The sequence below is a fragment of the Bubalus kerabau genome, chromosome 22, assembly GCF_029407905.1.
Source record: "Bubalus kerabau isolate K-KA32 ecotype Philippines breed swamp buffalo chromosome 22, PCC_UOA_SB_1v2, whole genome shotgun sequence".
NCBI lineage: Eukaryota > Metazoa > Chordata > Mammalia > Artiodactyla > Bovidae > Bubalus > Bubalus kerabau.
In genome coordinates, this window is record NC_073645.1 from 24,209,386 (window position 1) to 24,236,627 (window position 27,242).

Consider the following 27,242-nt stretch of genomic DNA (forward strand, 5'->3'; position numbering starts at 1 on the left):
TGAGCAAAAATGAAAACTGACATTTCCTAAACTCATGATATAGTCTGGCTTGCTATCTTTATGGGAAAGCCTGTGGAATAAGTCTGAGGCCTCAAGTTCTCTCTGCCCCTCGGGCCTAGTTAGGTAAACAAGTCCAGCTCCATGGACTTCTGTAAAATCCATACCAAATGCGTTAATATTTACTCCTCTGATTCTTTTCTTATCTCTTCTTTAGTTCCCAATTTAATGCCTAGATTCCATTATTCCTTACTGACACCTATTAGCTGTTAGTCCTGATTTTTAAAATTAGAAAGTAAATATTTTTAATGAGTTAATAATATTTTAACATGTAAATATTTTTAATCTTGAAAGAGCTCAATCGTCCTGAATTTTTTTTTTATAATTGCAAATGTATATGGGCTACCATCTTTCTTTCTGCCTGTTCATCACCTGGGTACAGCCCTCAGTATGGAGATGGGGAGTGGTGAACTCTTATCAACCCCCAACCCCTGCCACTCTCCGCAAGGATAGAAAGCCAAGTGCCTTCACACTGCAATTTTTGCACTTCTCTGCCTTAATCACACACACACACACACCCCTTGACTTATCTTGGATTTTATTCACATTAACATATGTGGTTATACACATGATTAGGACAATCTTATGGCCACTTTACTTGGTAAGTCCTATGTTCTCAATAATAATAGCTAACAAGTACTTACTACAGTAGGAACTGTTATAAGCATGTTGCATATATTAATTGATTTAAACCTCATAAACAACCTCATAGGGGCTTGCCTGGTGGCTCAGACTGTAAAGAATCTGCCTGCAATGCAGGAGACCGGGGTTCAATCCCTGGGTTGGGAAGACCCCCTGGAGAAGGGAAGGGCAACCCACTGCAGTATTCTTGCCTGGAGAATCCCATGGACAGAGGAGCCTAGTGGGCTACAGTTCATGAAGTTGCAAATAATTGGACACAGCTGAGCAACTAACATTTTCACTTTCAAACAACACCATAGGGCTTTATAGGATTGTCTATAGATTATGTAACTGGAGTCCAGAGAAGCTGAGTAACTAATTCAGGTCACATGCTAAGTACCACAACTAGGATTTGAACTCCTACAATACTGGCTGTAAAACCTATGTGCTTTTCCACTACCCCATACTTCGTATCAGCTTTGGATCAAAGGAAGTACAGGCATTCCTTGGGCAGCTCTGTATATTTTGCAGTCTCATGCCCAGGGATGTATTTATACTTCTACTTACAAGCTCAGAACAAAGGCTCTGCACCTAATAGAAAGTCATGCCTAGTATGAGTTTCTGTATTCTTCCCTGGTGTGTGTGTGTGTCCCTGTAAATGTAAGCCACAGCTGAGCCACATCATCTGGGGATGCTGGGAAGGAGGAAGATGCTGATGGCCAGAGTCACAGAGTGGAGTGAACCGGGGATTCTCTGAACTAGAGTTCGTGTTGTTATTCCCGTCGGGATTGGGGAGTTTAGTCCCATCCATCCTCCTCTAGTTCTACCGGGGATCTAGATTTTAGACAGGCATAGGGTTTGGCCCTGGGGTTTAACTCTCCAAATTAGACCGATATAGGGAAGATGGCACCAGAACCTGTGTCACCGTGGTAAGATCAGATCTGTTTCATTGAGCAGAGAAAGCATGCTTCCAAGAATAATAGAACTGTAGAAATGGTCATCAAGAAGAGACTTGTCCTGCATCTCTAGAATCCTCCTCCTGGAAAGGAGCAGGGCAAATGACCAAGCCAGAGTGAACTAAAAAAGCTAAAGGATAGGTCTTCTCACCCACAGCTCCACCAAGAAAGTAATTACCGTATCATACACCACCACCCAGATCCAACATTATTACTCAACCCACATCACTAAGGAGACACCCATTAACCTAAGCTCTGAGACATACATTATGAAAGAGAAAGATGCTGATATGATCAACGAATGCAATAATTCAAAGCAGAAATACAGACATTGCCACCAAACAATAATCAAATTCCTCCAACTCAGTGTTACACAAAGTGCAGTCACCTTAATACAATACCACAAAACATCAAGTAACAAACCTTAAGCCAACTGCCAGAATGTGTCAGCAATACATGTAACACACACAATTCAAGCACTCCATCCCACCGGCACACCCATGCACAAAGGCTGCAATCATGTGGCCACCTGAGTGATAGTAAACACTGGTCGGGCACACACGGAGATGGAGCCAGCAGCACAATACCCAGCCCTCCTGCACACCCAGCAGAGATCATTGCCACTGCCTCCCCAGACCCAGCGCTCTCTGGTCCCCAGCACAGTGCAGCCTGCCAGACGGCAGCTGCGCCCTCCCATCTCTCCAGCAGGTGGATGTGTCCAGACCATCACCTCCAATAAAGCCTCCGGGCTCTCGTTGCTAGTAAGAGAGTAAACTGTCCCCTGAGCCTGCTTCCCGAGACAGGACAAATCAGTGGTCTACTGGTTGGGGTTTAATAAGACTTGGCCGATACTGAAAATGGCAGAGCTCCAGGGATGGAGGGCAAGCGAGGTGGCCTGGGAGGGGGCTCGCCAGGCTGGGTGCGGGAATTCCCCTTCCTCCACCAAGCCCTGCCTCCTGTGGCCATTCCAGAGCTGAAGCCCTCTTGCTGGGTGTTCACTGAGTATCGATTCAGTCTGCAAGCAATTTTAATATTTCTTCAGGGACTTTCCAGCAACAGCACAAGTCATTAATTCACCCTCCCAAATTGCTTATTCAATAGCAGGAACATGGCTCCTGAATAAAGTCCCAGAATTTATGTGACTTGCACGAGTCAGGAGGTCAAACAACTGTTATGGAGCGAAGTTAAAAATCCAAATAAAATATTGACACTTTTTTGGGGAGGGGGAGGGGGGAGTAAAGGTATTTAAAATAGGTTTTTGTTGTAATGCCCCCAGGATAAAGAATGGAAGGAGACTGAAGACAAGTAGGAGTTTATAAAATCAATGGAATTTATTGCACATCTACTTGGCATTTAATAATTCTCTCATTTCCACAGTCCCCCACCCCCACCCCATCCTGGCCATGGACAGAAAGATACACAGGTATACAAATGCACATTTATGCACATCAATATCGGTGCACAGACCAACATAAAAACGCAGTTGTGACGTGAGCATCTGAAACACCTTGGGAAGAGAACAGTGATGTGTGTGGAGTCATGTATGACTGTGGCTTACAGATTTGACAGAAAGGCATAACTGGGCAGAATTCATGAGGAGAGTTTTGATAAATATATCCAGTATTATAAATCTTGGGTCAATGCATTAGAGCAGACATGAATATAAAGATACAGTAATCATAGAAATAGTTTCTAGAAACTGACAAACACATTTGTATTCAGCATCGCCACAGAATTGTGTACATGATTGGGAAAGTAGACAGATAAGATAGATAGATACAAAGAATTTAGAAAATCTATCCCTCCAACATACCAATGTATTCATGTATAAAATACAGTGAAACCATAACCACTTAACCTGAAATTGAGGCTAACACAGACAGGATGCTTCTCAAATACAACCGTGGCACGTGCACAGGAGAGGGTAGGTATGTTTAGAGTTACAGCTACCTTCAGTCTCTGTTTATTGTCTACACATGCATTTGCACAACTGTCCAGATCATGGATTTGAAAAGACTGAAGGAAAAAAATTTGCTTATGCCCAAACAACTAATACAAAGAAATATTAATAACAAAAATGTCCAGAAGAGGTGATATGGTTCAGCCTATAGACATTGGAGTCACAGACCCAAAGTCTGGCTCCAGTGCTGTTAAGCACATGACCTTGGGCGAGGTGCTTAGCCTCTCTGTTGTCTCCTTAGGAAAATAGAAAACATCTCCATCTGATAGAGTTATAGTTAGGATTTGGATAAGAAAATGCATTTGTTATAATGCTAGTCATATAATGAGTATGAAATAAATGATACTTATTGCTTTTACTATTTTTATATGCATTCTTCTATCCAGGCCCAGTTTCTCATAGATTTTACCACCTGTTCTTGATCTGACTGACTTATTCTACCTAGTGTTTAGCAACATCAGTTTTGGAGTCAGGCTCCCAAGTTCAAATATCCTGGCTCTGGTACTTAACAGCTGTGTGACCTTTGGCAAGTTATACAACCTGTCTGAGCCTCAGCTTCCATTTCTGCAGAACAGGATAATAGTCTTCATAAGGAGTTGCGAAAAACAAAGAATCCATTTACTCAGCAGAGTGCCTTGGCACATAGCGAACATATATTAGTTCACTATGTCCCTTAAGATTATGTTATTGTTATTTTTAATAGTAATAACATTCACTTGCTATTCAACAAGTAGTTTTTAAGTACTTATACCATGCCAAGCACTGTTGCTAAGTGCGGGAAATACAATGGTGAGAAAAATAGGCGTCACATGTGACCTTACAGAGCTCAGAGTCCACAGGAGGATTCACTATGGATTGAGTAAACAAAAAAACAGGTTTCAGCTCTGTGCTGGACCCTACGTGGAAGAGGGGATCAGAGAGAAATAGGTTGGAAAACCAGAGCAGAGCCAGATTGGGAAACATTCTGAAGGCCAGGTTGAAGAATTTTAAATTTATCCTGTAGGTAATAGGAAGCAATAGTTGGGTTTAGCCACATCACATTCTTTCAGGAGCAGGCATAGAGAGACCAATGGATTGTTTTTGAATATGGAGTAAGAAGGTGAGCAGTGGGAGGGGCCAGAGGCAGGCCAGGCAGCAGCTAGCAGGTCCCACCTTGGCTGCTGCTGCTGAAGACCTCTCCTCTCCAGGCTCCCCTCTGCTTGCCTATGGAAGGCTGGGAAGGATGGATAGGGACGTCTTGTCCCTGCAACGAGTCTACAGGGACCCCTTTCACCATCACATTAGGCAGTCTTGTAGCCGCTGGACTGTGCGGTGGACAGCTGGTAGACCCAAACTCTAGCCCAGGGCAGCCCTGACAGATGAGGGCATGGCCGGTGGTGAGAGGAGCTAGTCTGGTCACGCTCTGAGCTTGGCATGCACTGCAGACTGGTTTCCAAATGGTTAGTTAATCACATTGCCCCTTAATTTTTAAACCTATGCATATCTTGAAGTTAAATCAATCCATATGCTTACCATTCATCATATAAACCGTCGCTATTGCCCCCTTGGGCCAGCCCATGGCCCATCTAGCCTGGTAAATTGTATCTGGCCTGGGCTCCCAGGGACACGTGGTAGAAGGATTATCATCCTCAGTGCCAGTCTTAGGAAGCTAAACTGATGCAGAAAGTATGCCTGGCATCTAAGCAACCCACTGGGAACCCATCAGCCTGGGAAGGTACCAAAAACTATTTTGAAATTATATTTATTTGTGGCTTATTGTTTGTTTCCACAGAGGAACTGATAGCCTCTTGAGTTTTGTTTACTGTGTCAGATGGAGTCAGAATTAGCTGATGAGGGAGACGTGCATTGCTAGAATGTGAATAAGAAACCTTCAGCTCACTAAGATGTTCTCTCCGCTCTCTCGAGAATGGTTTCCTTACCCCTTGGCTTAAGCTAGGTTTCTCAAATATCAGAGAGTTTAAGAGTAATCTGGAGAATTTCTTAAATACAGATTCCTGAGCCCAATCCCATCAGCAATTCTAGATGCATACGGTCTGGAGGAGGTTCCAGGATGTGTATGTTAGCATGCACCCCAGGGGATTCTCATGCCAGTGGCTCAAGGATGGTAGTTTGGGGACAACCTTCTGTAAGCATTTAGGTAGGACTGTCATCTCTTGGAGCTCCGTTATGACCCCTGAGAAGTAGCAAAAGAGGCAGAAACTCTTGACACATTTAGGGGAAACCTGTGTATTCTAATTATATCCCTACTGCAGCTAGAATGGAAGGGCCTGCCCTCAGGTTCCACTCATCAGGGGCCATCCTCATGCACAGAACCCTGCCTACCATATGGTCAGTTGTCCAAACTGAAACCCGAGGGGCATGCGAGCGGGTGTGGGCAAACAACTCTAAACTCTGCACCAAATGTAGAGCCTGAGCCTAGGAAAAGAGACTTCATGTGAAGGACCTCCAGACTACCCATGGGGAGGGCTGGGTGGCTACTGTCTGCTTTTGGTGCCTGTGGGGAGAAGGGGATGAATTTCAGTTCTTCAGTTCCTGGGATGTACAGAGTGGAGAATGTCAGTTCCTTAGAGTTCTCAGGAGTAGGGAGACGTAGGAACTGTTCTGGGGAAGGGCAAAATTTTCCTGAATAATCTATGAGATCTCAGTTGAGGTTCTGCCATGAAAAGTCTCCAGCTGTTTTTGTAGCTCTAATTTGCCTCAGGGCAGAGCCAGGGACTCCTGCCTGCTGAAGGCAGCTCTCAAAGGCCTGAGTTAAATCAATTACCTGCATTCGTTGTGCAAAATACCCTTTGCTGAAGCAAATATTTTGTGCTCTTGAATGATCCAGCCTGTAATACCCAGGCAGCTCAAAGTCCCTGATAGAGGCCCCTCCCACCATCATTTTCTTAACAATCAATGGGGCCAGCTCCTCTGAAACATTCTTTACCTTGGAGTTCCTTTGATTTACTCAATCAGGAAAGACTTTCCCCATACCAGAGATGAAACATTTTCTGCAAACCTCTAGAAGTAGGCAACTGAAACTGATTTATATATGTACACAACACATGTATGTTAATACTTGACTTATTGCTCCAAAGACACTTTCAGCAAATCAGCGATATGACCAGGCCCTGGGCCAACCTGTGGTTCTACTAAGAAGTACTTCCAAAGTGGAGAAAGCAGTCTGTTCTAGGTAGCTGGGCAGGCTTTTGTGGGGACACGCTGGGAGGTCCCGTGTGTGTATCATGCTGTCAGCAGCTGGTCCCAGCAGGCGTTATACTCCCATTTTATAGAAAGGAATGCTAAATCCCAGGGAGTCCCTTATCCTTCGTTTCTCAAAACACAATAGAACAAGAGAACAGAACCATGGAATCCTGGGCTTTGCGGTATCTCTTTCCTGGAGGCAGTATGTTTTCACGGTTAAGGGTAGGGGTCTTGGGGTTAGTCTGCCTGAATTAAAACCCCAGATTTTCCATTTCTTAAATAGGTAACTTTAGGCAAGTTATTATATGCCTTATATGCAAAATGTGTTGTTGTGAGGATTAAATGAACTGTTTGTTTTAAGCACTTAGAACATTGTTTTTTCTTGTTTAGTCGCTCATTCATGTCCAACTCTTTGTGACTGCATGGACCGTAGCCCTCTAGCTTTCTCTGTCCGTGGGATTTTCCAGGGAAGAATACTGGAGTGGGTCGCCATTTCCTTATCCAGGGGAACTTCCCGACCCAGGGATTGAACCCACATCTCCTGCATTGGCAGGCAGGTTCTTTACCACTGAGCCACCTGGGTTTAGCTCATAGTAAATACTCAGTAAACAATAGGTTTGTATTACTGGAGTCTCTGCTAAGGAAGCACTGCTCCCAGAAATCCTGAGCAGCCCAGCCCTGGAAATGCTGCCACCTGACTCCCTCCAAGGTGAGCTGTCTGAGGTCACCTCAATGCTAATAGGGCCTCTTCTTGTCTCCACCTCAGGGGGAGTTTTTGCACATCATTTATTATCATATAATATAATGCAATATAATATCATACATAACATAACATAATATGATGGGTAGGTTAACTTGGAAACCCTGAGGCGGACCGTGGATGGATGGATAGATGAATAGATACATTTGTACTAAGTATACATACATTATATCATTCTATTGATTTGTAAAAAGTTCCCGGTCTGCCTGGCTGTAATGAGATTTTTGAACTTTGCGTGGCGATCAATGAGAGGAATATTATTGGCCTGGAGAATTGATATACCTGCTCTCAGTGGCTTGTTCTGCTCCCAGGCTGCCCCGGCCCCCCAGGTGTACGATTCCAGCAGACACTTAACCTTTTTTACAGTGTCATCAGGCTAAAAGGAATCTAATAGTGACACAGGACTTGTGCTCAGCACTCTGCCACTATTGCTTTCCTGTCACAAATAATTTATAGCCTTCCATTTCCATCCCCGAGCCTGCACCCCAGCCCTGCCTCCCGCTTTCCCCCAGCTCCCAGGAATCAATAAGCTCACACAGCCACAGTGGGACTTCAGGGTGCCAAGAGACAGACGGACAGACATAGGGAAGGGAGACAGAGAAAGGGCAGAGATAGGAAGGGGAGAGAGAGAATGAGATGCAGAGGAAGGAGGAGGAAGAGGAGGAAGAAAATCAGAACAGGAGTGAAGAATCCCCCCCAGCGCTTTCTTAGAGTCGAGAGTGTCTTTCTTTCTTCGTGAGTTTAACAAACTGTTAATGGGAGCCTCATTACCTGATTTCATGCTAACTCACAGAGCAGTTGAGATTGGGGTTTTGTTTTGTTTTGTTTTTTTAATTTGGTTTGGTTTGGTTTTAAATTTGTTTATTTATTTAGGCCATAACTGCAGGGTATGCAGGATCTTAGTTCCCTGACCAGGGATTGAACCCGTACTCCCAGCAGTGGAAGCAGAGTCCTAATCACTGGACCACCAGGGAAGTCCCCCCTCGTGAGACTCTTTGGATCTCCAGCATGGCCAGGGGTGGAGACCTCCTGGGAATTTAACCAAAGAGGGAGGGACTTCACCTGCCTTGTCCTCCTTTACTCCAAAGCTCTACCACAAACCCCTGGCATCTTTGGGTCCTGAGGGAGCTGCTGCTCCTACTGTCTATGGACCCTTCCCAGTGCTGCCAGACGGGGCCCCCAGTCTGTCTTCCCAAGAGTCTCTGACGCATCTCTTGTCAGGTCAGGCTTGACACCTGCTGCTCCTGTTTCCTGTCTTCTCAGTGCGCCTCCCAGGGTCCTGGAAGCAGCTGCGTTGACCAGGCAGGGGCAGATGGGCCTCAGTGGCCTCCTCGCCTGCACCTGGTTTAGCCCCTCCATAGAGAGCAGCCTGGCCTGGGGGTCACCCACAGGAATAATAGTAGTAGTGGTTACAGTTAGCATTTATTGAGCCAAGCATCACACTGATCATTTTACAGGAATTATCCTATTTAACCCCCACAGCAGTCCTATGAGGTAGATAGTGTCATCTTAGTTTACAGATGAGAGAATGAGAAACACCTGGGATTCATTCCACGGACAATAAGTAACAGAACTGGGACTTGGGCTCAGGCAGACTGAGCCCGGAGCCCACCCTCTACTCCCCTTTGCTCTGCTCACAGCCTCATGAGTGGAGATGCTGAGTACTTGCAGGCCCTGTGCTGAGCCAAGGTGAAGTCCAGGAGGTTCCCTGGAAGATGGGGGAGAAAGAGCATCCCTGTCAAGGAAAGTGTGCCTGGAGGAGAAGTGGAGAGCAGGTACCCTGGCAGGGCAGGCTTTCTGCAGGAAATGGCACCTCCTGGCCCCCAGTAAATGTGCTCCTGACTGTCTCCTCCAAGGATGCATGTGTGGGAACTTGACTTTCCAGGCCAACTCTGCCTGGAGCTGCGGAGGCTACAGATGTGTTTGGCTGTCTTATGGGGCCAAGAATGAAAAAGAATTGAAGGAACAGGAAGAGAAACAGGGGGAAATAGTGTCAGGCAGTCACCCAAAGCAACCTCTGTATCCATTTAACCCTTAGGGATATTCCCATGAGTCATTGGGTTGTGTATGGGATGCAGGAGGGTGATGGATGACCATCAGGTTTCCACAGTCCTGGTCCTTAAATTCTGAGATCTAGCTTTGGGGACTGGTGAGTGTCCACCGCCTGGGGGGCATGGATGGACATTAGTAAGTCACAGCAGGCATCCTGCCCAGCTCCTCTCCTGTGCACCACCAAGCCGCTGTCAGGAAGTAGTGATTTTCCATCACTTGCTGCCTCAGCTAAATCTGCACCAGCGCCCCAGGGGTCAGAGGCTTTGGGTAACAAAGACAGCAGCTGCATGAGGCCACCCGGTTGTCTGTCTCACCCAGCCTCAGTCTGGGGGCTCCCTCTGTCCACAGCTCAGCAGCCCTCAAATCAGAGCCACTTACCAGCCCCCTGAGACCCCAGAAACTTTTTGCTGCTGTGAATTAGGAGCAGCTGCTCTGAGTTGCTCAGCCTCTAGACTTCTCCTGTAGACCCGACTACACTGCCCTTAGCGACTGTCGGGTCTTTGCCATCGTGATCATGCTCCAAACCCAGAAACTCTGGGCCACATCACCACATGCCGTTTCTCGCTGCCTCCTCCCTGTGCCCACCATTCTGTTCTCTCCTTCTTCTGCCTTGTCTGGAGGTCATCCACATTCTCTTTGGCAACTTCAGCCTCTCCTTCTTCATCAGTTCTTTCTCCTTGGCCTACAGATATGTCCAGGCCCTTCCTGCCCTGAACAGGCTTCCCTCCACTCACCTGCTTTCTTCAGCTTCCACACATCTCTCTCCTTTTCTACAAACTTCTGAAGCAATGATCTATTTCACTGCCTCCCTCTCCTCTTGTCCACTCCCAAATCTCTTCCTGTCTGGCTTCTGCCTCAGTTGCTTTATTGAGACCACTCTCACAACGTCATTAGTGGTCACCCAAAATCCCCAAATCTGTGCCTCTTCTTATTTCCAGTTCCCTTCAAACTTTATGTCACTATGGATGGTGTCATCATGGAGGCTGTGGGTTATGTTCTCCTTCTGGAAGTGTTCTTCTCTGTTGACTTGACTAACACTGCCTGATCCTGGTTCTGCCATTTCCTGTACGACCAATTCTGAGCGCTGTGCAAGGTCAGGTTCTTTTCCTTAGCCTCTGTCAGGAGATGTCCTCCAGGGACTCCTCCTTAGGCCTCTCATCCCAACCAACACGCCCTTCTTTGACAGTCTCCTAAATCTGTGTCTGCTGTGCTGGGTAGTGAACAATCTTCTGCCTGGGCACTCACCTGCCTCCTCAAATGAGGCATGTCAAGGACCAGCCAGTCACCATGCTGCGTCCTCTTCCTGAGAGCTGGACAAACCACCAGCCTTCCAGTTACGCACCACTGTGGTTTCAGAGCCGCAGACTAGCGGAGTCATGGTTGACTCCAGATAGTTGCCAAATCCTGGCCATTCTGCCTTTACTGTGTCTTGCAAATTCTTCCTTCTCTCTCTTTTTTTTGGTGGGGGGGCACCCTGAGTGGCTTGTGGGATCTTTGTTCCTCGACCAGGGATTGAACCTGGGCCCTCAGCAGTGGAAGCACCAAGTCCTAACCACTGGACCACCAAGGAATTCCCTTTTCCCCCTCCTTTCCTTCTCCTTCCTGAGACCAGCCCCTTACGGCCTTGTGCCTGACTGTTGCTTTACCTGCATCGGTTTGTACCTGTCTCCTTTCATTTAGAAATCACTCATGGCTTAACACCTGTAACCTGGTTCCTATATACTGGGGGAGGTCTGACAACGTAATGAGAAGTACACATTTCAGACTGCATTCCACCCCTGCCCTTAGCCCTCCACTTTAGCCTCTGTTAGGAGATGTCCTCCAGGGACTCCTCCTTAGGCCTCTCATCCCAACCAACACGCCCTTCTTTGACAATCTCCACTGACAAGCTGACAGTGTAATCTTCAGAAAGCCCCTTAACCTCTTTAAGTTTTGACTTTAAGTCTGCAAAATGAGGATAATAGTATTGCTTTGAAGATTGTTATGAGAATTAAAAATCTATAAGTACAGTAATAAAGGCACATAGTAGACACTCAATAAACAGAAAAATCAGGGCTGTCATCATCACTTCTGGCTTTTCAGCCTCATTTCCTCTTAGGCCCTTACATCCCTCCAGCGTTCCTGGATAGGCGTTACCCCCTCACCCCCTGCTCCCTCCCTTGCTTTTCTATCCCCCTCCTCCAGCATCTGCTTATAACGACCTCTTTCCCACTTCTTTGTTCACGTTAAGAGCATGCTATTTCACTGGGGAAAGAGACCTTAGAGAGCCTGTCATCTATCCTCTTTACCTTATAACTGAAGAAACTGAGGCCTGGAAGGTGAATGATGAGGCCAAGGCTATGCGGCCAATTAATGGCAGAATCAAGACTTTAGACATGCGGCCCACTGACTTTTCCACTATCCTCTGTGCCTTTGGCTCGTGTGTGTGTGTGTGTGTGTGTGTGTGTGTGTGTATTCAGCCTTACACTGCTTGGAGGCTCTACATCAAATTCCAGATTCCACCTCCTCAGTGTCTTTTTTCCCATTCCCCTTCCTCTGCCCCACGCACAGCAGGTGACTCCTCTCCTGCATCTTCCTGGTACTTACTGCCTGTTCCCTCCCTCGGGGTGACTTAGGTTTCTCAGGGTGTGACCTCCCTACCCAATTTTATTACCAGTCCTGGGAGGCAGAGACCTTATCTTGGCCACCTGTGAGTGTTCCAGTCCATGCACAGCTTGTGACTCACCTGGCTGGTTGAGATGAACTTGGCTCACACACCTCTCTGCGGGGAGGGGGACTTGCCTTCAGAAAAGTGGCTTCCAAGGGCACCTGATGGACCAGTGGGTGGAGGGAAATGTTCCTCAATGCTGGCCCTAGGGTTGGTCTTTTGCATCCCTGAGCCCTGGGCCCTTGGATCACTGACAGGCCTCAGCCCTGCAATGTTGGATCTGGAGCCCTCACCCCCACCCTCACCTGGAGTGCATGGGGAAGGCACCAGTCTCTTCACCCAATCAGGTAAAGAAGCTGAGATTCAAGTAAGGCCTCTGGGAAGGAGGCCAGTGTGCCAGCGAGCTGGGCAGCAACAGGGCTTTGTGGGGTGTGAGAGCACTAAGTGGTTCAAGGAGTTGCTCAGCGCCTGAGAGGGACTGTGTGCTGTGTTGGAACCCTGGAGACGAAAGGGTTACTGTGACCCAGCCCTTCCCTGACTCTGTCTTTAGCTCAGGAAATGGAGAGATGTCACCCCCTCCCTGACTCTGGAGGACTGTGATACAGTCCCAATAGGAAAGCCAGCTCCAAAATGATCTCCAGAAGGGAAGGGTGGACAGCAAGTCACCAGGGGAGCCCCAACTCCCAGAAAAGGGAAGGAGGCTGTGGTCTGCTCGCTCCACTACCCTGATCCTTGCTACCAGACGTCAAACGGCAATTTGATCAATGCACTGCAGGATAGAATGCAGACTGCCTTGGCCCAGGGATGCGCTGAACCTGGATCCGCAGAGCCAACAGGAGGGCAAGCTCCTGCCTTGCAGCAGTCAGGGAGGGCGGGGGTGCAGAGAGCAGCTGAGGGAGGAGGGAGCTAGGGAGCTTGGGGGAGCCACCTCCATAGGGCTTGGCTGGAGCTGGCCAGGGCATCAGAGGGCATGTGACGTGTGATGCTGTTGGTGATGCTGTTGCAGGATCATCCGGACCAAAGTTCAGCAGCCTTTCCACCCAACGCCGGATGGAGCCGGGACCGGAGTGACTGCCCCTGGCCACACCATTGGTAAGAGGACTTAGGGAAGGGGGAATGCTGGGCCCCCTGAGAGCTGGGCAATGCAGCTCCAGCCCTGGGGAATGCACACTGTCTGAGGTCCAAGGCCTGTGCTCTCTAGAGGTGCAGGATCTGCCTGCAAGACCAGCTCACAAGGACCGCGCTGTGCCTCCTGCCCGCATCTCCTTGCCTTTATCAGTCTGTGCGTCTGTCTCTCTCCCTCCCTTTCCTCTAGCTTTCCTTCTCCTTCCCATCCTCCTCCTGCTCCATCTCTTTTTCTCTGTCCTTCTCTCTTTCATATCTACTTGCTTACTCCATTTTTGTTTTGTTAATTTTTAAGATTCTCCTCCTCTCTTCTCTCCTCCTCTGTCTTCTCTCCTCTTTCTCCCCCTTCTGTCTTTCCCTCTCCTCTCCTCTCTGTCCAGGTGGCCCTGGACCTCTTCCTCTGTCTGTACCCCTCCCTCCTCATGGCCTCTCTCCTCTCAGTTCATCTCACTTGATGTCTTTGTCTCTCTCTCTCATCTGCCATACCTTCTGCCCTCTCCAGCCCCCTCATTTATTGACCCTCGCTCACAGCCTTGCAGAGACACGACCAGTCCCACCAGAACACCTGCCAGCACCCCCTCCCTCCCTCCCACGCACTGTCTTCCCTTTGACCCAAGGGCGCTCAGTGCTGCCGAAGCCATAGGTGAGAGCTTGAGGGACTGGGATGTGGTTAAATTTCTCCTGCTGTCCCTCTTGGCAGCTGTCCCCTCTCTCTGGACCAGCAGAAAGTGAAAAGGGCTGGTCCCAGCCCTCCGGGAATTTGCAGGAGCCCTGTTTGCTAGGCCTGGGTTGCAGCGTGTGCTGCGGGGGAAGGTTGGATCGAGCTGTACCTGAGTTGATCACTGCCAAGTGAATGTGTTCACTACTCTGTGCCCTGAAGGGGAAATTAGGAACTTCTCAGGTGATTTCAAGACTAGAAGCAACAGGTGGGAGTGAAGAGCTTCATACCCCTGGGGAGTATCAGGCCCATTCATGTGTCTCTAAGAGAATCAGAGAGATCTTAGAAAGCCACAGACTCTAAATCAGGACTGGGAAAGACTCTGCCTAGGAGACTAGAAACAATGGGCTGGGACTTGTTTAAACGGATTTGCCCAGCCCCAGGGATCCGGGGATGAGCTGTGCAAGAAGCGGCTGTGCTCTCAGGACCCCTGAACCACTTTCTAGGTTGAGTCCGCTTTGCTGTTTCCATCCATCCTCAAGAGTGGGTTCAACCTATAGTGAGTGAATGAAATCTCCAGGTCTGCAGAGAAGGCCTGGGTTGACTGGTCCCCACTAAGCCCAGGGTGGACAGCACTGAAGAGCCTGAACTGTATGCAGCAACTCGTTCCCCCTTAAATCTCAGAGAAAGGAGACTATGGGCTCCCCATCCCCGCTCATTCCCTCTGCCTCTCTCTGCCCCCAGACTTGGGGCTTTGGCCTGCGATCACAACCACTATCCTGATGGCATTATCCTCCTTCCTCCCATCCAGTTCCCAGTACGGCCTCCCCTCCTGTTTCCAGCGCCTCCAATGATCCAGTGGGATCCTACTCCATCAATGGGATCCTGGGGATCCCTCGCTCCAATGGCGAGAAGAGGAAACGTGATGAAGGTAGGGAGGAGGGAAGAGGCTTGGCTTCCCCTGTGTATGCTTTGTCCTTGGACTCAGAGCTCCGGTTTCGGCCCAGCTTCGCAGCTGCTTTGCTGTGAGATCACTTTTAGTAGCAAAGCCCAGGTCCCTCCACTACCCTGCTGGCTCCTGGAGAGAGGGAGGCAGGCTGCTGGTGGGGCCGTCAGCTTCACCATCTGCTCAGCAGCCCCAACTGCTTCACCTTCCGCCGGGATTCACCCCAAACATCCCTGTGGGATGCCAGGAGGAAAAGCAGGAACCATGGACCACGGGAAGGTTTTGGAGGTTAGGGGACAGCTGGTTTCTGACCTGGGGATGAAAAGCTAAACTGACTTGTCCTCCCCAGATCTCAACCCATCAGGAAATGGGGGAGTTATGTCACATGCAGCTGACTCTACTGCGCTTTATCTGTAACACATTGACCCTGTGCCCATTCAAACCACTAGGGAAGCTGGGCATGGGCCCTCTCTGCTCTTTGCTATGGGAGAAGACACCCTCAAGGCTCCTCTCTGGCCCTTCCCCTCGTTCCCTGTAATTCCTTGGGGGCAGCTAGCTGTTGGGCAGGGAGTTATAGAGTGAGAGGGATGAAGAGGAGGAGAAGCAGGGAAAGAAAATCAGAGGAGAGAGTGGTGGCGATGAGCTTGGGGGAAGGTGTTTTTCAAATGTTGTGACATTAAGGGTCCCTTGGTGACCATCTGGTTCTCTTTTGATGCATGAGGCCAGGGCGCAGGGCTGGCAGGCCCAGGCAAAGGGAGACCCCAGTGTCTGGAGCCTGCTTCCTGCCCTGATCTTACCGTCCCTGCTGGGGAAGCAGTAACTTCCTGGTCTAGAGAGGGTGAACTTTTAAGGGTATCTCCCATGAAATAGAACCCTCTAAATATGAACATAGGTGGGGGACCATATATCGCATTATCCAGACAGTCTCAATTTATGCCTTTGTCTCTGCATCTTGGCCAGTCAGCATCTCCTTTTTCTCTCAAAAATGTCCTATTTGGACAGTAAATCTTGCAGTCATCCCAAGCACAGAGAAGCCCTTGATTGGGACAGCTCTAGAGGGTAAGGAACAGAGAAAAGAGACAAAGCTGAGATTCCCTAGGCCCAGGCTGAGGGTAAAGAGAGTGTGAGAGCCCCGGACTCCAGCAGAAAGGGACAGTGTGTAGGAGAGGCCTGGGTCTGGCAAGACAGTGATGACCCGGGTCTGGCCTCCTTCCAGAAGCCCTAATGGCCTCGTTTCACAGGAAAACAGCTTGTCTGGCTCTATTTCTCCTTCTTCCAAAATATCCAAACACATTTGGCTGCCACGGCCTTTGCCACTCACTAAATTTCATTGTGGTTGTTTTGGCAATAGCCACTGATGGGCAGGGGGCGGCTGTGTGAAAGGGCCTGCGTCTCAGTTCTCCCTGGGGCTTCCCCATACTCAGGTCTTCGCCAAGCTCCCCAGCACCCTGAGTAATCTGGAAGTCTGCCTCAGACCCTGAGGATTTCTCCTTTAAACCCTTAGCACTTGTGAGACAACCAGGGGGCTGGGGGAGGCCACAGGACCCCCTTTGGACTCCTTCCCACTGGTCTGAAGTTGGGGTCAAGCATGTCCACTACTTCCTGGACTCCTGTAGATCAAGGAAGGAGGCTGGAGATAGAGAAGCACTGGCCTGAGGCTGTGGCCACTGCAGGTGGGCAGAACAGAGTGCTCTCCTCTCTGAGCAATTGATCACATTCATTGTTTCAAGTCAATTCAATTCAGTGAACCTTTTCTGGGCATCACTCATAAGAAAGGCTTGGTGCTCTAGGTTCCCAGAGCAAAACAAGATATGATTCTTGTCCTTAAGGAGCTTATAGTCTAGTGGGGGCGTATAAAACACATGAGCCCAGAGAGCAGAAAGGCCCCTCAGGTATCTGGATATCTGTGTTGTGATGGAGGTCTGGGCTGCAGGCTGTGGGAACTCAGACAGAGGAAGGAGTGAGCCCCCAGGAAGGGCTGCCCTCTGAGGAGGGGCTTAAGGGATGGACAAGCGGCATGATTCAAAGACAATGGTAGTTGAAATTCTATGGGACAGACTGAGCCTGGTGGCCAGAAGGTACTGTGCGGAGAAAACAGGGGTGCTTTGGCTCGGATGAAAGGGCCTGAGGGGAAGTTGTGGAGGTAGGGCTAAGTGGAGGGTTAGGGGTATGGGAGAGCAGGCCAAGATGGGACTTTTGCCTGCAGACATGAAAAGCCACCAAAAGTGTCTGATCAGGAAGGGCACAAGAGCAGGGCTGGGTCCAGCATGGTGGTAGCGATGGCAGCGGGGAGACACCTCAGGAAGCAGTTGAATTCTAGGTGAGAGGTAATGGCAGTCTCTAAATTTACTCTTATTGCATAAATACGTACCCCAAGGCCTAGCTCAGTGGCAAGGAGGATCAGAGACCCTGCTTCTCTTTTGGGGAGGTGGGGAGGTTCTTTTGCCTTGACTCACCCTTCCTTCTGACCAACGCCAGGCCAGATGGAGCTGTCCTTTCCCTCGTGGAGGCCGGAACCTATGAGGAAAGCCAGTTCTCCCTGACCATCCTGTGCCACAACACACACACACACACACACCCCACACCACACATGATCCACACACTTGATCCATCAGGCCAGGTGGGAAGGGAGAGGACAGGAAAGGCAGACCCTCCACAGCCACCCCCTCCCCCAACTCCGGGCACCTCCAAGCAGCCAGGCCCAGTTTGCATTAGAGAGCAGCTCAGATGATTAAGAACAGGGGAGATAATTAAGTGTCAAGATGATGTAGCCCAACTCTGCAGTCAGGCCAAGGTAGCACAGCGGCTGGCAGGCCGGGCGCAGGAGGCAGCCTCGGGCATGGGCCGCAGAGACACCCAGGTGTGTCCTTCAGCTCCCGGGCCGCCGGCACTGCAGGCGAAAGAGAGAGCTGGCCCAGGGACCTGAGGGGGGCTGGGATGGGAACAAGGGTGCTCATCAAGGCACTAGACCTTGAGGGAGTGGAGGGACAGGTCTCCTACTGGAGGGCCCTGTGCCCCTGCCAGGCCAGCTTGATTTTGGCCCCACACATGGGGGGCATCTCCCTGGCAGTGTCATAGCCCAGGGGCCAGCTGTGAGCGTCTCTGTCCTCAAGGAAGCCACTCCTGCTCCTGCCTATGGGTACAGTGTGCGGCCTATTCTTTAGCTCTAACAATGTCACGGTGGTGGGCATTAGCGAGGACAATCGCTGCGGCGTGTGCTGGCATTATTGGACACAATCTCAGCAGTAGTTATTGGTGTTCACAGTGATAATACCCAGAGCATTATTGGCGTTGGCACTCAGAATATGGACAGCGTTATTAGTATCTGCAGCAATCAGATCTGTGGGGACATTAGTAAAGGACCGATCAGCTGTGACTCTGGGGAAAAAGGAAACCAACAGTGACTGTGAGCCTGCTTGAGACGCCCTCTCATGCCCTGGCCTTTGGAAGAATGGAAAAATCTCCAGAATTTTCCTTTGAGAAAGGTGCTAGTCAAGAAGCTTTGACCCTCCCCCTTCCCCCCAAGAGTCCAGAAGATCCTGGAATGAGACAGGTAGACAGACCAGGAATAGATGGGGAAGTTATGTCATAAAGCACCTGGCAGACAGGCCATCCATCAGTCTGAGAAGGTAGATTCCCATTCAGTACCCTCCGGAAATCTGTCCCTCTTCTTGGCTCTAACTCTGGGTGGGTATGTTAGAGTCCTTTTTAGGGACACTGCATCACGGAACATTGCATGAGCTGGCTGATGTGACTGCAGAACAGGGACTCTTGTATTTTTCCAGGACCAAAGTCCTTTGCCTTCACCCAGTTGCTTTTGGCCATGGTTTAAAGCATTGCCGTCCATCAGTGGTGGTGAAGCCCAGAACAATTATATCACTTGTCCAAAAATCCAAATGAAGTCGTATGGTGTGAGTCTTTAGATCTGTGCAAGGGGAGGTGTGTCGGTATTATCCTTTGATGCATGGGAATGCAGGGGCCATGATTCTGCCTTCCATTAATTAGGTGCACAATGAATTGTGCAGTTGAGTGGTGCCAAGGCAGTGCAGTTGTACGTTTGCAGGCAGAGCAGGTTGCATGGCTGCAAGCAGCCAAGCCCTGTCACTGCCTTTATTAGCTCCCTTCTGCTTTGGCTGAAGCCGTCACTGTGAGAAGTGATTTCCTTAGTTTCCCTCCTTGAAGTCCCTTGTGTGTTGCTGGGGTTTGACTTGGAGCAGATGAGGGGATTATGCTGTAGGAAGGAGCAGCTCCTGCCCCATCTAGGATCCCAGGCTTCAAGCAAGAGAAGGCTGCAAAGGGCCCCATGTAGAAGGAGGATTCGGTAGAGAGGCCAGCAGGCAATCCCTGGCTGGGCTGGGCTGGGCAATGTGACTTGGTGGGGAAAGGCTCTGGAGGGAGGCGCAGCTGGGTTTGCATCATAGCGCCTTGGGCAAGCCTCTTGGCCTTCATCAGCTCAGTCTTCTCCTCTATAAAATGGAGATAGTGACGGCACTGACTTCACGGGGACCATGGAGAGGACTACATGAGATCACGGACATGGGCTGAGCCAACTCCATCTTTGAAGATGGCTCACTGTGTGTCTGGGGAGGAAGGAAAAATTGGCAGGTTTATGTTTCAAGGGGAAATGAAGTTGTGTCAAGAGGAAACTTTGTGGGTGCCAGCACCCTCATCTTGGTACGGTTCCTTTTAAACAGAGCAGCCTAGGGAAGCTGATGCTGGATAAACCAACCTGGATGGGACCAGGGCAGCCAAGGAAAGATGCCAGCCTCCCTGTGTAACCAGGAGGAGCTCTGTCCATCTCTGTTTTCACATTTGCTCTGTGGCCATCCGCTTGGGCCATGTATCATCTCTTATTAGCCTCCAAAGGTGTTTCAGATGTGTGTAAATAAACCCAGGACCTCCTCTTCCCCAACATGGAGTCTTCCCTCCCTCCATCCATTGCTGTGTATTTCTGCCCCCACATACACGTTTATTTATTTACCTTGGGAAATGTGTGTTTGATTTGTGCACATAGGTGCTTTCTCACATGGTTTATGCAGATGTGGGTATTGTGTGTTTTCTACCTTTCTGATACCTTTGGGTGAAAGGGGACATGGGATGCCATGCATTGGGCAGGCACACAGTTTTCTGGGTAGTGCATACAGGCAGAGAGATGATCAAATGTGAGCAGGTGCACGATTGTGTCCCTGTCACCAGCGCCAGGGGATGGGGAGAGTCCTGAGCCAGGCCTGGGTGTGCTCAGGCTGCCTGGTCTTGAGACACAGATGTGCATGTAGAGTTTTGCCCAAAGGCCCATGTCAGCATTACCATGTTGGCAAAAGGATGGTCTGTCCTGGTCCTGCCTCCAGCGGGGCCTGGGCCCCACCACAAGGGAGACTGAGGCTGGGGACCCTCACAGAGGAGCCTGGTCTCCCAGTCTCTGGATTTACCTCTGGTCTTTGACCTGCCTGCCTTTCGCGATCTCTCAGTGTCTGTCTGTCTCTTATTTGCTCTAGTCGAGGTATACACTGATCCTGCCCACATTAGAGGAGGTGGAGGTTTGCATCTGGTCTGGACTTTAAGAGGTATGGGGGCCAGAGGGAGCCTGGTGCGGGGGCCAGGGGAGAGAGCTGGGGAGGCGGTTAGAGACTCTTTAGTGAGTGGGTTCCTAAGGGTCAGAGAGCAGACTAGGAGGAGGTGGCCCAGGCTTCCACTGGAAACCAAAGGCTAACAGAGTCTCAGGGCCTGGCTCACTTCCGCCTTGGGCCCTACTGGATTGGGGGGCTGAGGCCCTGGTGGCCTGGAGGGTCAGGCCCTCAGTGGATGGGGGCACTTTTTCCAGCCCTTGGAAAAACAAAGAGCAGATCGGGTAGTAAAACAAAAGCAAAGGAGACCTGGAAGCACCTGACAGCCCTAATTCATCACGGCCCAAGTTTTTTCCTGTGTTCCCATTATATTTGTTTGTAAAAGTGGAAATCAATTTTGAAGGTAATTTTCTGGAAAGAATGGAAGGGAGGTGGGAGGGCCGGATAAGGCAGAGATGGTAAAAGGAAAAATTTAGGCCAGGCACAGCCCAGGGGCAGCTCTTGGCAAGGTGAAAGAAAATTGCATATTCAATCTCCATCCATGAATCTCCCTCTCTGCTGCCCGCCTCCTGCTTGAAAACAATGAAGGCTTTTTCCCAACGCTGGGCAGGGCCTCGGTATCAGCCTCACTTTAACTTCAGGGTCATTAATTCCCTGATTATTGAAGGAGAAGAGAGGGTTGCAGCATCGTCAATTCCAAAGGCACACACCCCCCATGTGATCAGGGCCTGGGTGGGGTGGGGGGGGTGAGCCAGAGTGAGGTGAGGTGTTGTTTCAGAAGAGCACAGGGGTGGGAGGGAGGAAGTGGGGAGCCAACTGGACTGGGGGGGTGCAGGAAGCCAGGAGGAGGGGAGAAGAAGGCAGTCATTACTACATACCTCTGTTGTGTTGTTATTGCAAATTAAAAGTAGCATGTTCCACTCCGCAGCTATCTTTGGGGAGGGAGGGGCACCGAGGGAGGTGGGGGATCTTATCATTGCTTCTTCAGCAGACCAGCCGTGGTGTCACCGTGTGAGGTGACATTTGAATTTACAATTCCGCTGAGAAAAGCCATTAATTCACAAATTAACATTTCTCCCTCTCCCTCTCTCTTTAACACTCTCTCCCTCTCTCACATGGATGTGCAAGCAATTGAAAAGACAAAGGAAATAGCCTTAAGGAAGAGACTTTACTGCTAGTCTGTCTGTGCTGAGATTGCTCCCCCTGCTTCCAGATAGATAAACCAATTACCTGAGCCGCTCTGCTCCTGGCCGCCCGCGATCACCTCCTTTTGTAGGCTGCCTCCATGGCTGGATTACCCTCGGTGTATCTCATTAATGTAAACCAGGCATGCCCTGGTCACCCGGCTCCCTTCCCCGCTGTCTTTCTGGAGGGACAGTGGGAGGAGTGCTGGTGTCAGAAAAGGCAGGTGAGGAGGACCCCAGGAGAGAGGAGAGACTGCCCCTGGCCAGCTGCCAGGCTCTGGTTCTTTGGGTGTCCATGGCCTGGACCTGCAGTCCTGTTGAGGGGGTCAGCAGGTGAGTTCTCCGTGGCAGGTTTGCACGGGTGGACATCTAGAGGCAGAGGCAGGAGCCAATTCTTTGGGGCCCACAGGGCCGGTTCTCTCTGACCTTTTGGTTCAGAGGCTGGGGGCTGGCGAAAGCAGAGAGGGATCTGAGTGCTCCCTTCATGAAAAGATCTTAGGGATGTTTTGCTGAGTCCGCAGATCTAGGAGGGCCCAGAAGGCAAGGTGAGGTTGCACTATGTTGGGTGAACAAAAGCAGGTTGCACTGATTCCTTAACCTAAACTCGGTACTTGGGCGCAATTATGTCTTTTTGCCACGAAACCCTTAAAATCACAGCCAAACCCAGCCATACAGCTCCTTCTTAGAGAAGACCCACCCGGGAGCATGGACCCAGAAGTTCTGGGCTCTCACACCTCTGAAGTGAACTTACATCATGGGCTGAGCGTGGCAGAGCCTTTTTGGCTTTTCCTGTCCTCCAGGCCCCTACCAGGCACTGCATGAAGACAGATTGGCAGAGGGAAGTCATGCAGAGCTTGAGTTTCTGTAAGGAAAGTGCTTCTGTGGATCATTGCTGGAATGATAGGATTTCACACACACTACCTGCTACCTAGCACAGGTCACAGACTCTGACCCCCCAGGAGCCAGGTCCTCTGAAAGTTCAGAAACCAGATCTCCATAGAGGGAATCATCCGTCCAGACAGGTACCTGACCTTACCTTGCGTGAACAAAGCTCAGCCTATGTTCATTTTCCAACAAATATTCAAAACCTGGCTGCTGTCCATCCAGCCCAAGAGCGAACTAAGGTTCAAAGGTCAGCATTCACTAAGACACACACGCCCCCGAAAAATCCACTTCTGAACACACATTCATTGTTATGAATATATCTTCCTAGTAACCTGGGAAATTAGACCGTTCATACCTAAGCGGGGAATTTTTCTATCATAGTTGGATCACATATTTTAGCTAAACTCTCAGGGTAATGTTGGCTACGAGCCTGTTGAACGCCAACCAGGTCATTATACAGAGGCAGGTTTAAAGGTTTTATTAAGACCTTTGCCTGGGGCCCTGTGTACACCTGAACGTACCTTTTTCAGTAGGGAGGAACCAGGGTTTAGCCATGACTGTGTGTAGCTGACGTAGGTGCGTGAATTTGTACATAAATACCTGCAATTATACCAGCGAATGCAGCTGAGTCATTAACCGCCTTAGTTTCCCAGCCAGTTCATGCTGCTGTGGATGAAGAGTTACATTTGGTTGTTTGAGGAAGTATGTTAAGGTTTAGCACAAAAGCATGTATTTTTTTTTTTTGGTAAAGTGTCAAAAAGGTCAGAATGGATAGGTCGACCCCACTCCCCAGGAAAGAATGCACAGACTCGCATTGGAGGGGCTGTGTGCGACCCTCCACCACTGGAAACTGGGGTGGCAGGAGCACAGTAGGGCACTGGGCAGAGGCCTCGGGTCCTCCCACTGCCACATCTGTGTATGCACACCCACCTTGTCAGAATGTCTTCACTCGGTAACTCCCTTCAAGCCCTGCAGGTAGGCATTGTCCTCCTTCCCCCATGGGCAAGGGCACCAAGCAAGAATTCCGCTGCCTCAGCTTTGCCCTTCTCCCTCAGGCGGGGCCATGGAGGGAAGAGCTGGGCCCTGAGGCTGCTCCTCAGGCCCTTCTGCAGGAAGGCTCGCCTCCTCCAGGCACCGTCTCCTCTGCAGGCCCACGGGCAGATGAGAAGGGCAGGGTCCTAGAGGATCCCTCAGAAAAAGGGTCAGGGAAAAGGCAGCCTGGGAGACCCAGCCCTGCAGCCTGCTAGAGGAATGGGTCCCAGTAAACTCCCAACCATGGGTGTCTGCTCCAGAGGGGCGCTGGGGCCCAGGGAAGCCTCCCCCCAGCCTCCGCCCACCATCACTTGCCTTCCTCAGGGCCCTGGTGGCCAGTAGGGGTCTCTGGGACCCTCCCCATTCTTCCAGGAGGGTTGGGGGAGGGCTGAGAGACTGATCACGAGCCTCAGAGCAGAGTTGCCGCAGAGCCAGTAATTCAAACCATCCTGACCCTTCGGTGAACCCAAACCTGCTGACCTTGACAGCCCCAGACAAGGGAGGCCTCACAGACCTCAACCTGTGTGGAGGCGTCGCCTTCTCTCCCTCCCGGCCTCGGAGCCCGTGGCCCAGCCTTCAGGTGGCTCCTCGTTTGGCCATCCCAGCGAAATGCCAGCATCCCTCCCTCCCCTGGGGTGCCTGCCTGCTTGCCTCAAAGCACCCTTTGTGCTCATTTCCACTGGAGACAGGCGTGTGGGCATCTCACAGGGTCTCTCTGGGGCTAGGCTTTCTCCTGCAGACAGAGCTTTTACAACATGCATGCCTGTCTTCCTCCTGCCCCGACTTCAGCTTTTTCAGGAGCACTAGCCACATTGTGTGTGTGTGTGTGTGTGTGTGTGTGTGTGTGTGGTCCGGGTGCACACAGGGGCAGAGATAAAATGTGATCGAGACAGAGCAGACAAGGGGAGGAAAGAAAAGCTGGAGGAAAGCAGCCCCAGGAACCTGCATTAAAGTAAATGCAGTTTATGAAGTTTATGCTTTCCTCCTGGGGAGAGCTGGAATCTGTCCAACAGCCTCTCCAAGCCTGCCAGACAGCTCCCGAAGCAGAAAGTGCAGGCAGGAGTGCGAGCAAGCCAGTGACAGAGGGCAAGATGCACGGACTCTATTTCTCCCCCCCTCTCTCTGGCTCTCACAGATCCCTCTCAGCCCCAGCAGACGGCAGAGCCTGCGTGCGATGAGGGATGCGGATAAGTGTTTGGTAGGAGGGTCCCCGGGTGCTTCCCTGTGCTCTTACTTCCCCACCCCCATCTCCATCACTTGTGCAGTGTGGACCACTGGAGCAACCAGCTTATGGAAGCAGCTCTGGGAGAAGGGCAGTGTGGGTGATCTTGAGGTCCTGGAAAGAAAAGGGACCAAAAAGTGGTCTCCCAGGAACCTGCCTGTATTTCTGATACTGGCGATCCATTTTTCTTTGGCAACTTGGTCTAGACCAATGTAATACCTCACGGCTACTGAAGACAGCTCTGAAGGAGAAACTTAAGAATCTCTTAAGGAGAAACAATCAGAGACAGTATTTTTTTCTGGGAATTCAAAGGAAATAAATGGTTGACCAGGTAGGCTATGGGAGTGCTCAGAGGGACTTACAAGCAAGCTGGAGTCACTTTCTAGACTCTTCATCATGTGCACAAGCACATGGGTTCATGTGTGTGTTCACTAATAACATGTAAGTAGGCCAGAATCCTTAGCTTTAGAGGAAAGGGGAGTGCGAAGAAAAATGACTGGAAAGGGAACTATATAGCAGAGGCCTTACCTCTGGCTGGGGAGAGGTGGAGGGGACAGAGGACAACCTCCAGTCTCTTGTCCCTGTGCTTCCTTGACATGCCTGGGCTGAGAATGGGCAAGGGGAGAAGCCTACCCCCGCCCCCACATACACCTCTCTTACTGGGAGCTCCATGTCCCTACTCACGTTCTTCCAGGAGCTGGGACAGAGAAAGACAGCAGAGATGGAGTCACCTGAAGGCAGGAAGTCAAGGAGGAGGGGGTACAAGGGAAGGGGAAGAGGGGCTAGAAATCGCTGATTGAGGAGGATGCTCTGGGAAGCCAGGAGACCTGAGGCATGGAGCGAGGCAGAAACTGCCCAGGGATGGCTTTTGCCCTTTCTCTCCTCTTTTCTCCCCTTCTCCCTCCCTTCACATCCTCATCCCTTCCCTCTTGCTTCCACACATCTTTATTGGTTCTGGTAATAGCGTTGATTTGCATGTCAGGCAAAGCCTTGCTACACACACAAAAAGAAAACCCCAGCCGTGGCGGTGTGGCAGTGTCAGCTCTCGTTGTTGTTCAACAGTGTAAAATTAAATTAATAAAGCCCCCAACACAGGAAAACATAACAGGAAATTAATGGCCTTTACTGTCGCTCTGATGCAGTCATTTGCAACCCTGCTTTCCGCACCAAAGACTTCATAAATGCAAGCAGTTTCTCTAAACAAGCATACTTAGAGCGGCCTGGTATGTAATTTTTCGCCTTGCTTGTGTCCTTTGAGCTAACAAAGCCCCCTTCCCTTCTGGCTCCAGAGAGGTTTCTAACTGATTCTGGCCGCAGCTGGAGCCCGGCTCCAGGCAGAAGGCCCCAGCCCTCCCGAGAGCCCAAACAGGACCGAAGGAGGCCTCAGGTCCCACCCAAACAGAACCCCAGCCAGCCCTCCTTCCCCTCCAGTGGCCAGTGAGCCCAGAGCCCCAGCCTTTGCCCGCAGCCAGCAGGAAGGCACAGCGCATACTCTTGGCCAGGAAAGTTGATCACTGTGGGGAATTCACCCAAATCCACCCAAAACTCACCCCTCCTCTTCCTCTCTGCAGCTGTTCTCTCTCCCACTACCTGTTTGCTCCCCTTCCCCTACCTGTCCCTGCTCACCCTCCTGCTTCTCCACCGGAGGTCACGCACACCACGCTAGCAGTGTGTTGGCAGCGGGAGCCTGTGCACTTCTTTTCTGCAAACTGGAGGCTAACTTATCCAAAACAGGGAAAGTAACTGTACCGGTATCATTCTCGGGGATTCTAGGTCTCCTCCATATATCCCCCTTCTCCCTAAATGATCATTCAGTCCATCCCTCTGTCCACAGGCATATTTCCCACAAACAGTTTCAGAGAACTGAGAGTCTGTGGGATACTGAGAAAGCTTTCACTGACCTCTTTGGGGATCTCTGTGGGCGGAAGTTCCCACCGTGTTGGGATGTATAAGAGAAGCAAATAACCAAGATGTGTACCTCACAGCACTCACAGTCTTTGGAGAGGCAAGGCTTCCCTAGATCAGACGATAAGCTGTTAATTCAATGCTGAGCCACGTGGCTGAGCGTTCAGTAGGAATCCAGGCAAGTGGCTAGAAGAGCAGGCAGGAAATGGAACTTGAAGCTGGAAATGGCTGAAATATGGAGAGGCTGTCCCTAGGGCTGTCTCCCCCATGGAGGGAGGCCAGTGGCTGGGCTGAGAGTGGTGACAAGGAGGAGTCAGATTCCTAAAGGTCATCTGGTCTTATCTGCCATGCACATAAAACTCTCCGCAGCAGCAGTTCTTCCTGACAGGTCACGGCCCCTGCCTGGACACAGGACCCAGATGGACAGTTGTCACTGGTAGCGACATGGCCTTTGTACTGAGTCAGTGTGGTGGTAAGGGGAGAGC

General features: G+C 50.4%; 1 protein-coding gene and 1 non-coding gene across 3 annotated transcripts in view; one reads left to right on the plus strand and one right to left on the minus strand.

Annotated features, from left to right (window-relative positions):
- PAX2 (paired box 2) overlaps positions 1-27,242 on the plus strand; it is a 78,236-nt gene that overhangs the window by 17,727 nt on the left and 33,267 nt on the right. The window contains exons 4-6 of one of the 2 annotated variants that reach the window (XM_055559916.1): positions 13,243-13,328; positions 14,831-14,950; positions 20,461-20,529. In XM_055559916.1, the coding sequence (XP_055415891.1) occupies positions 13,243-13,328; positions 14,831-14,950; positions 20,461-20,529 (275 nt within the window). The remainder of the gene's footprint in view (positions 1-13,242; positions 13,329-14,830; positions 14,951-20,460; positions 20,530-27,242) is intronic. The other variant, XM_055559917.1, reaches the window with a different exon arrangement.
- On the minus strand, positions 11,087-11,159 carry TRNAG-UCC (transfer RNA glycine (anticodon UCC)). The gene has a single exon. It is a non-coding gene; the product is annotated as a tRNA-Gly (tRNA).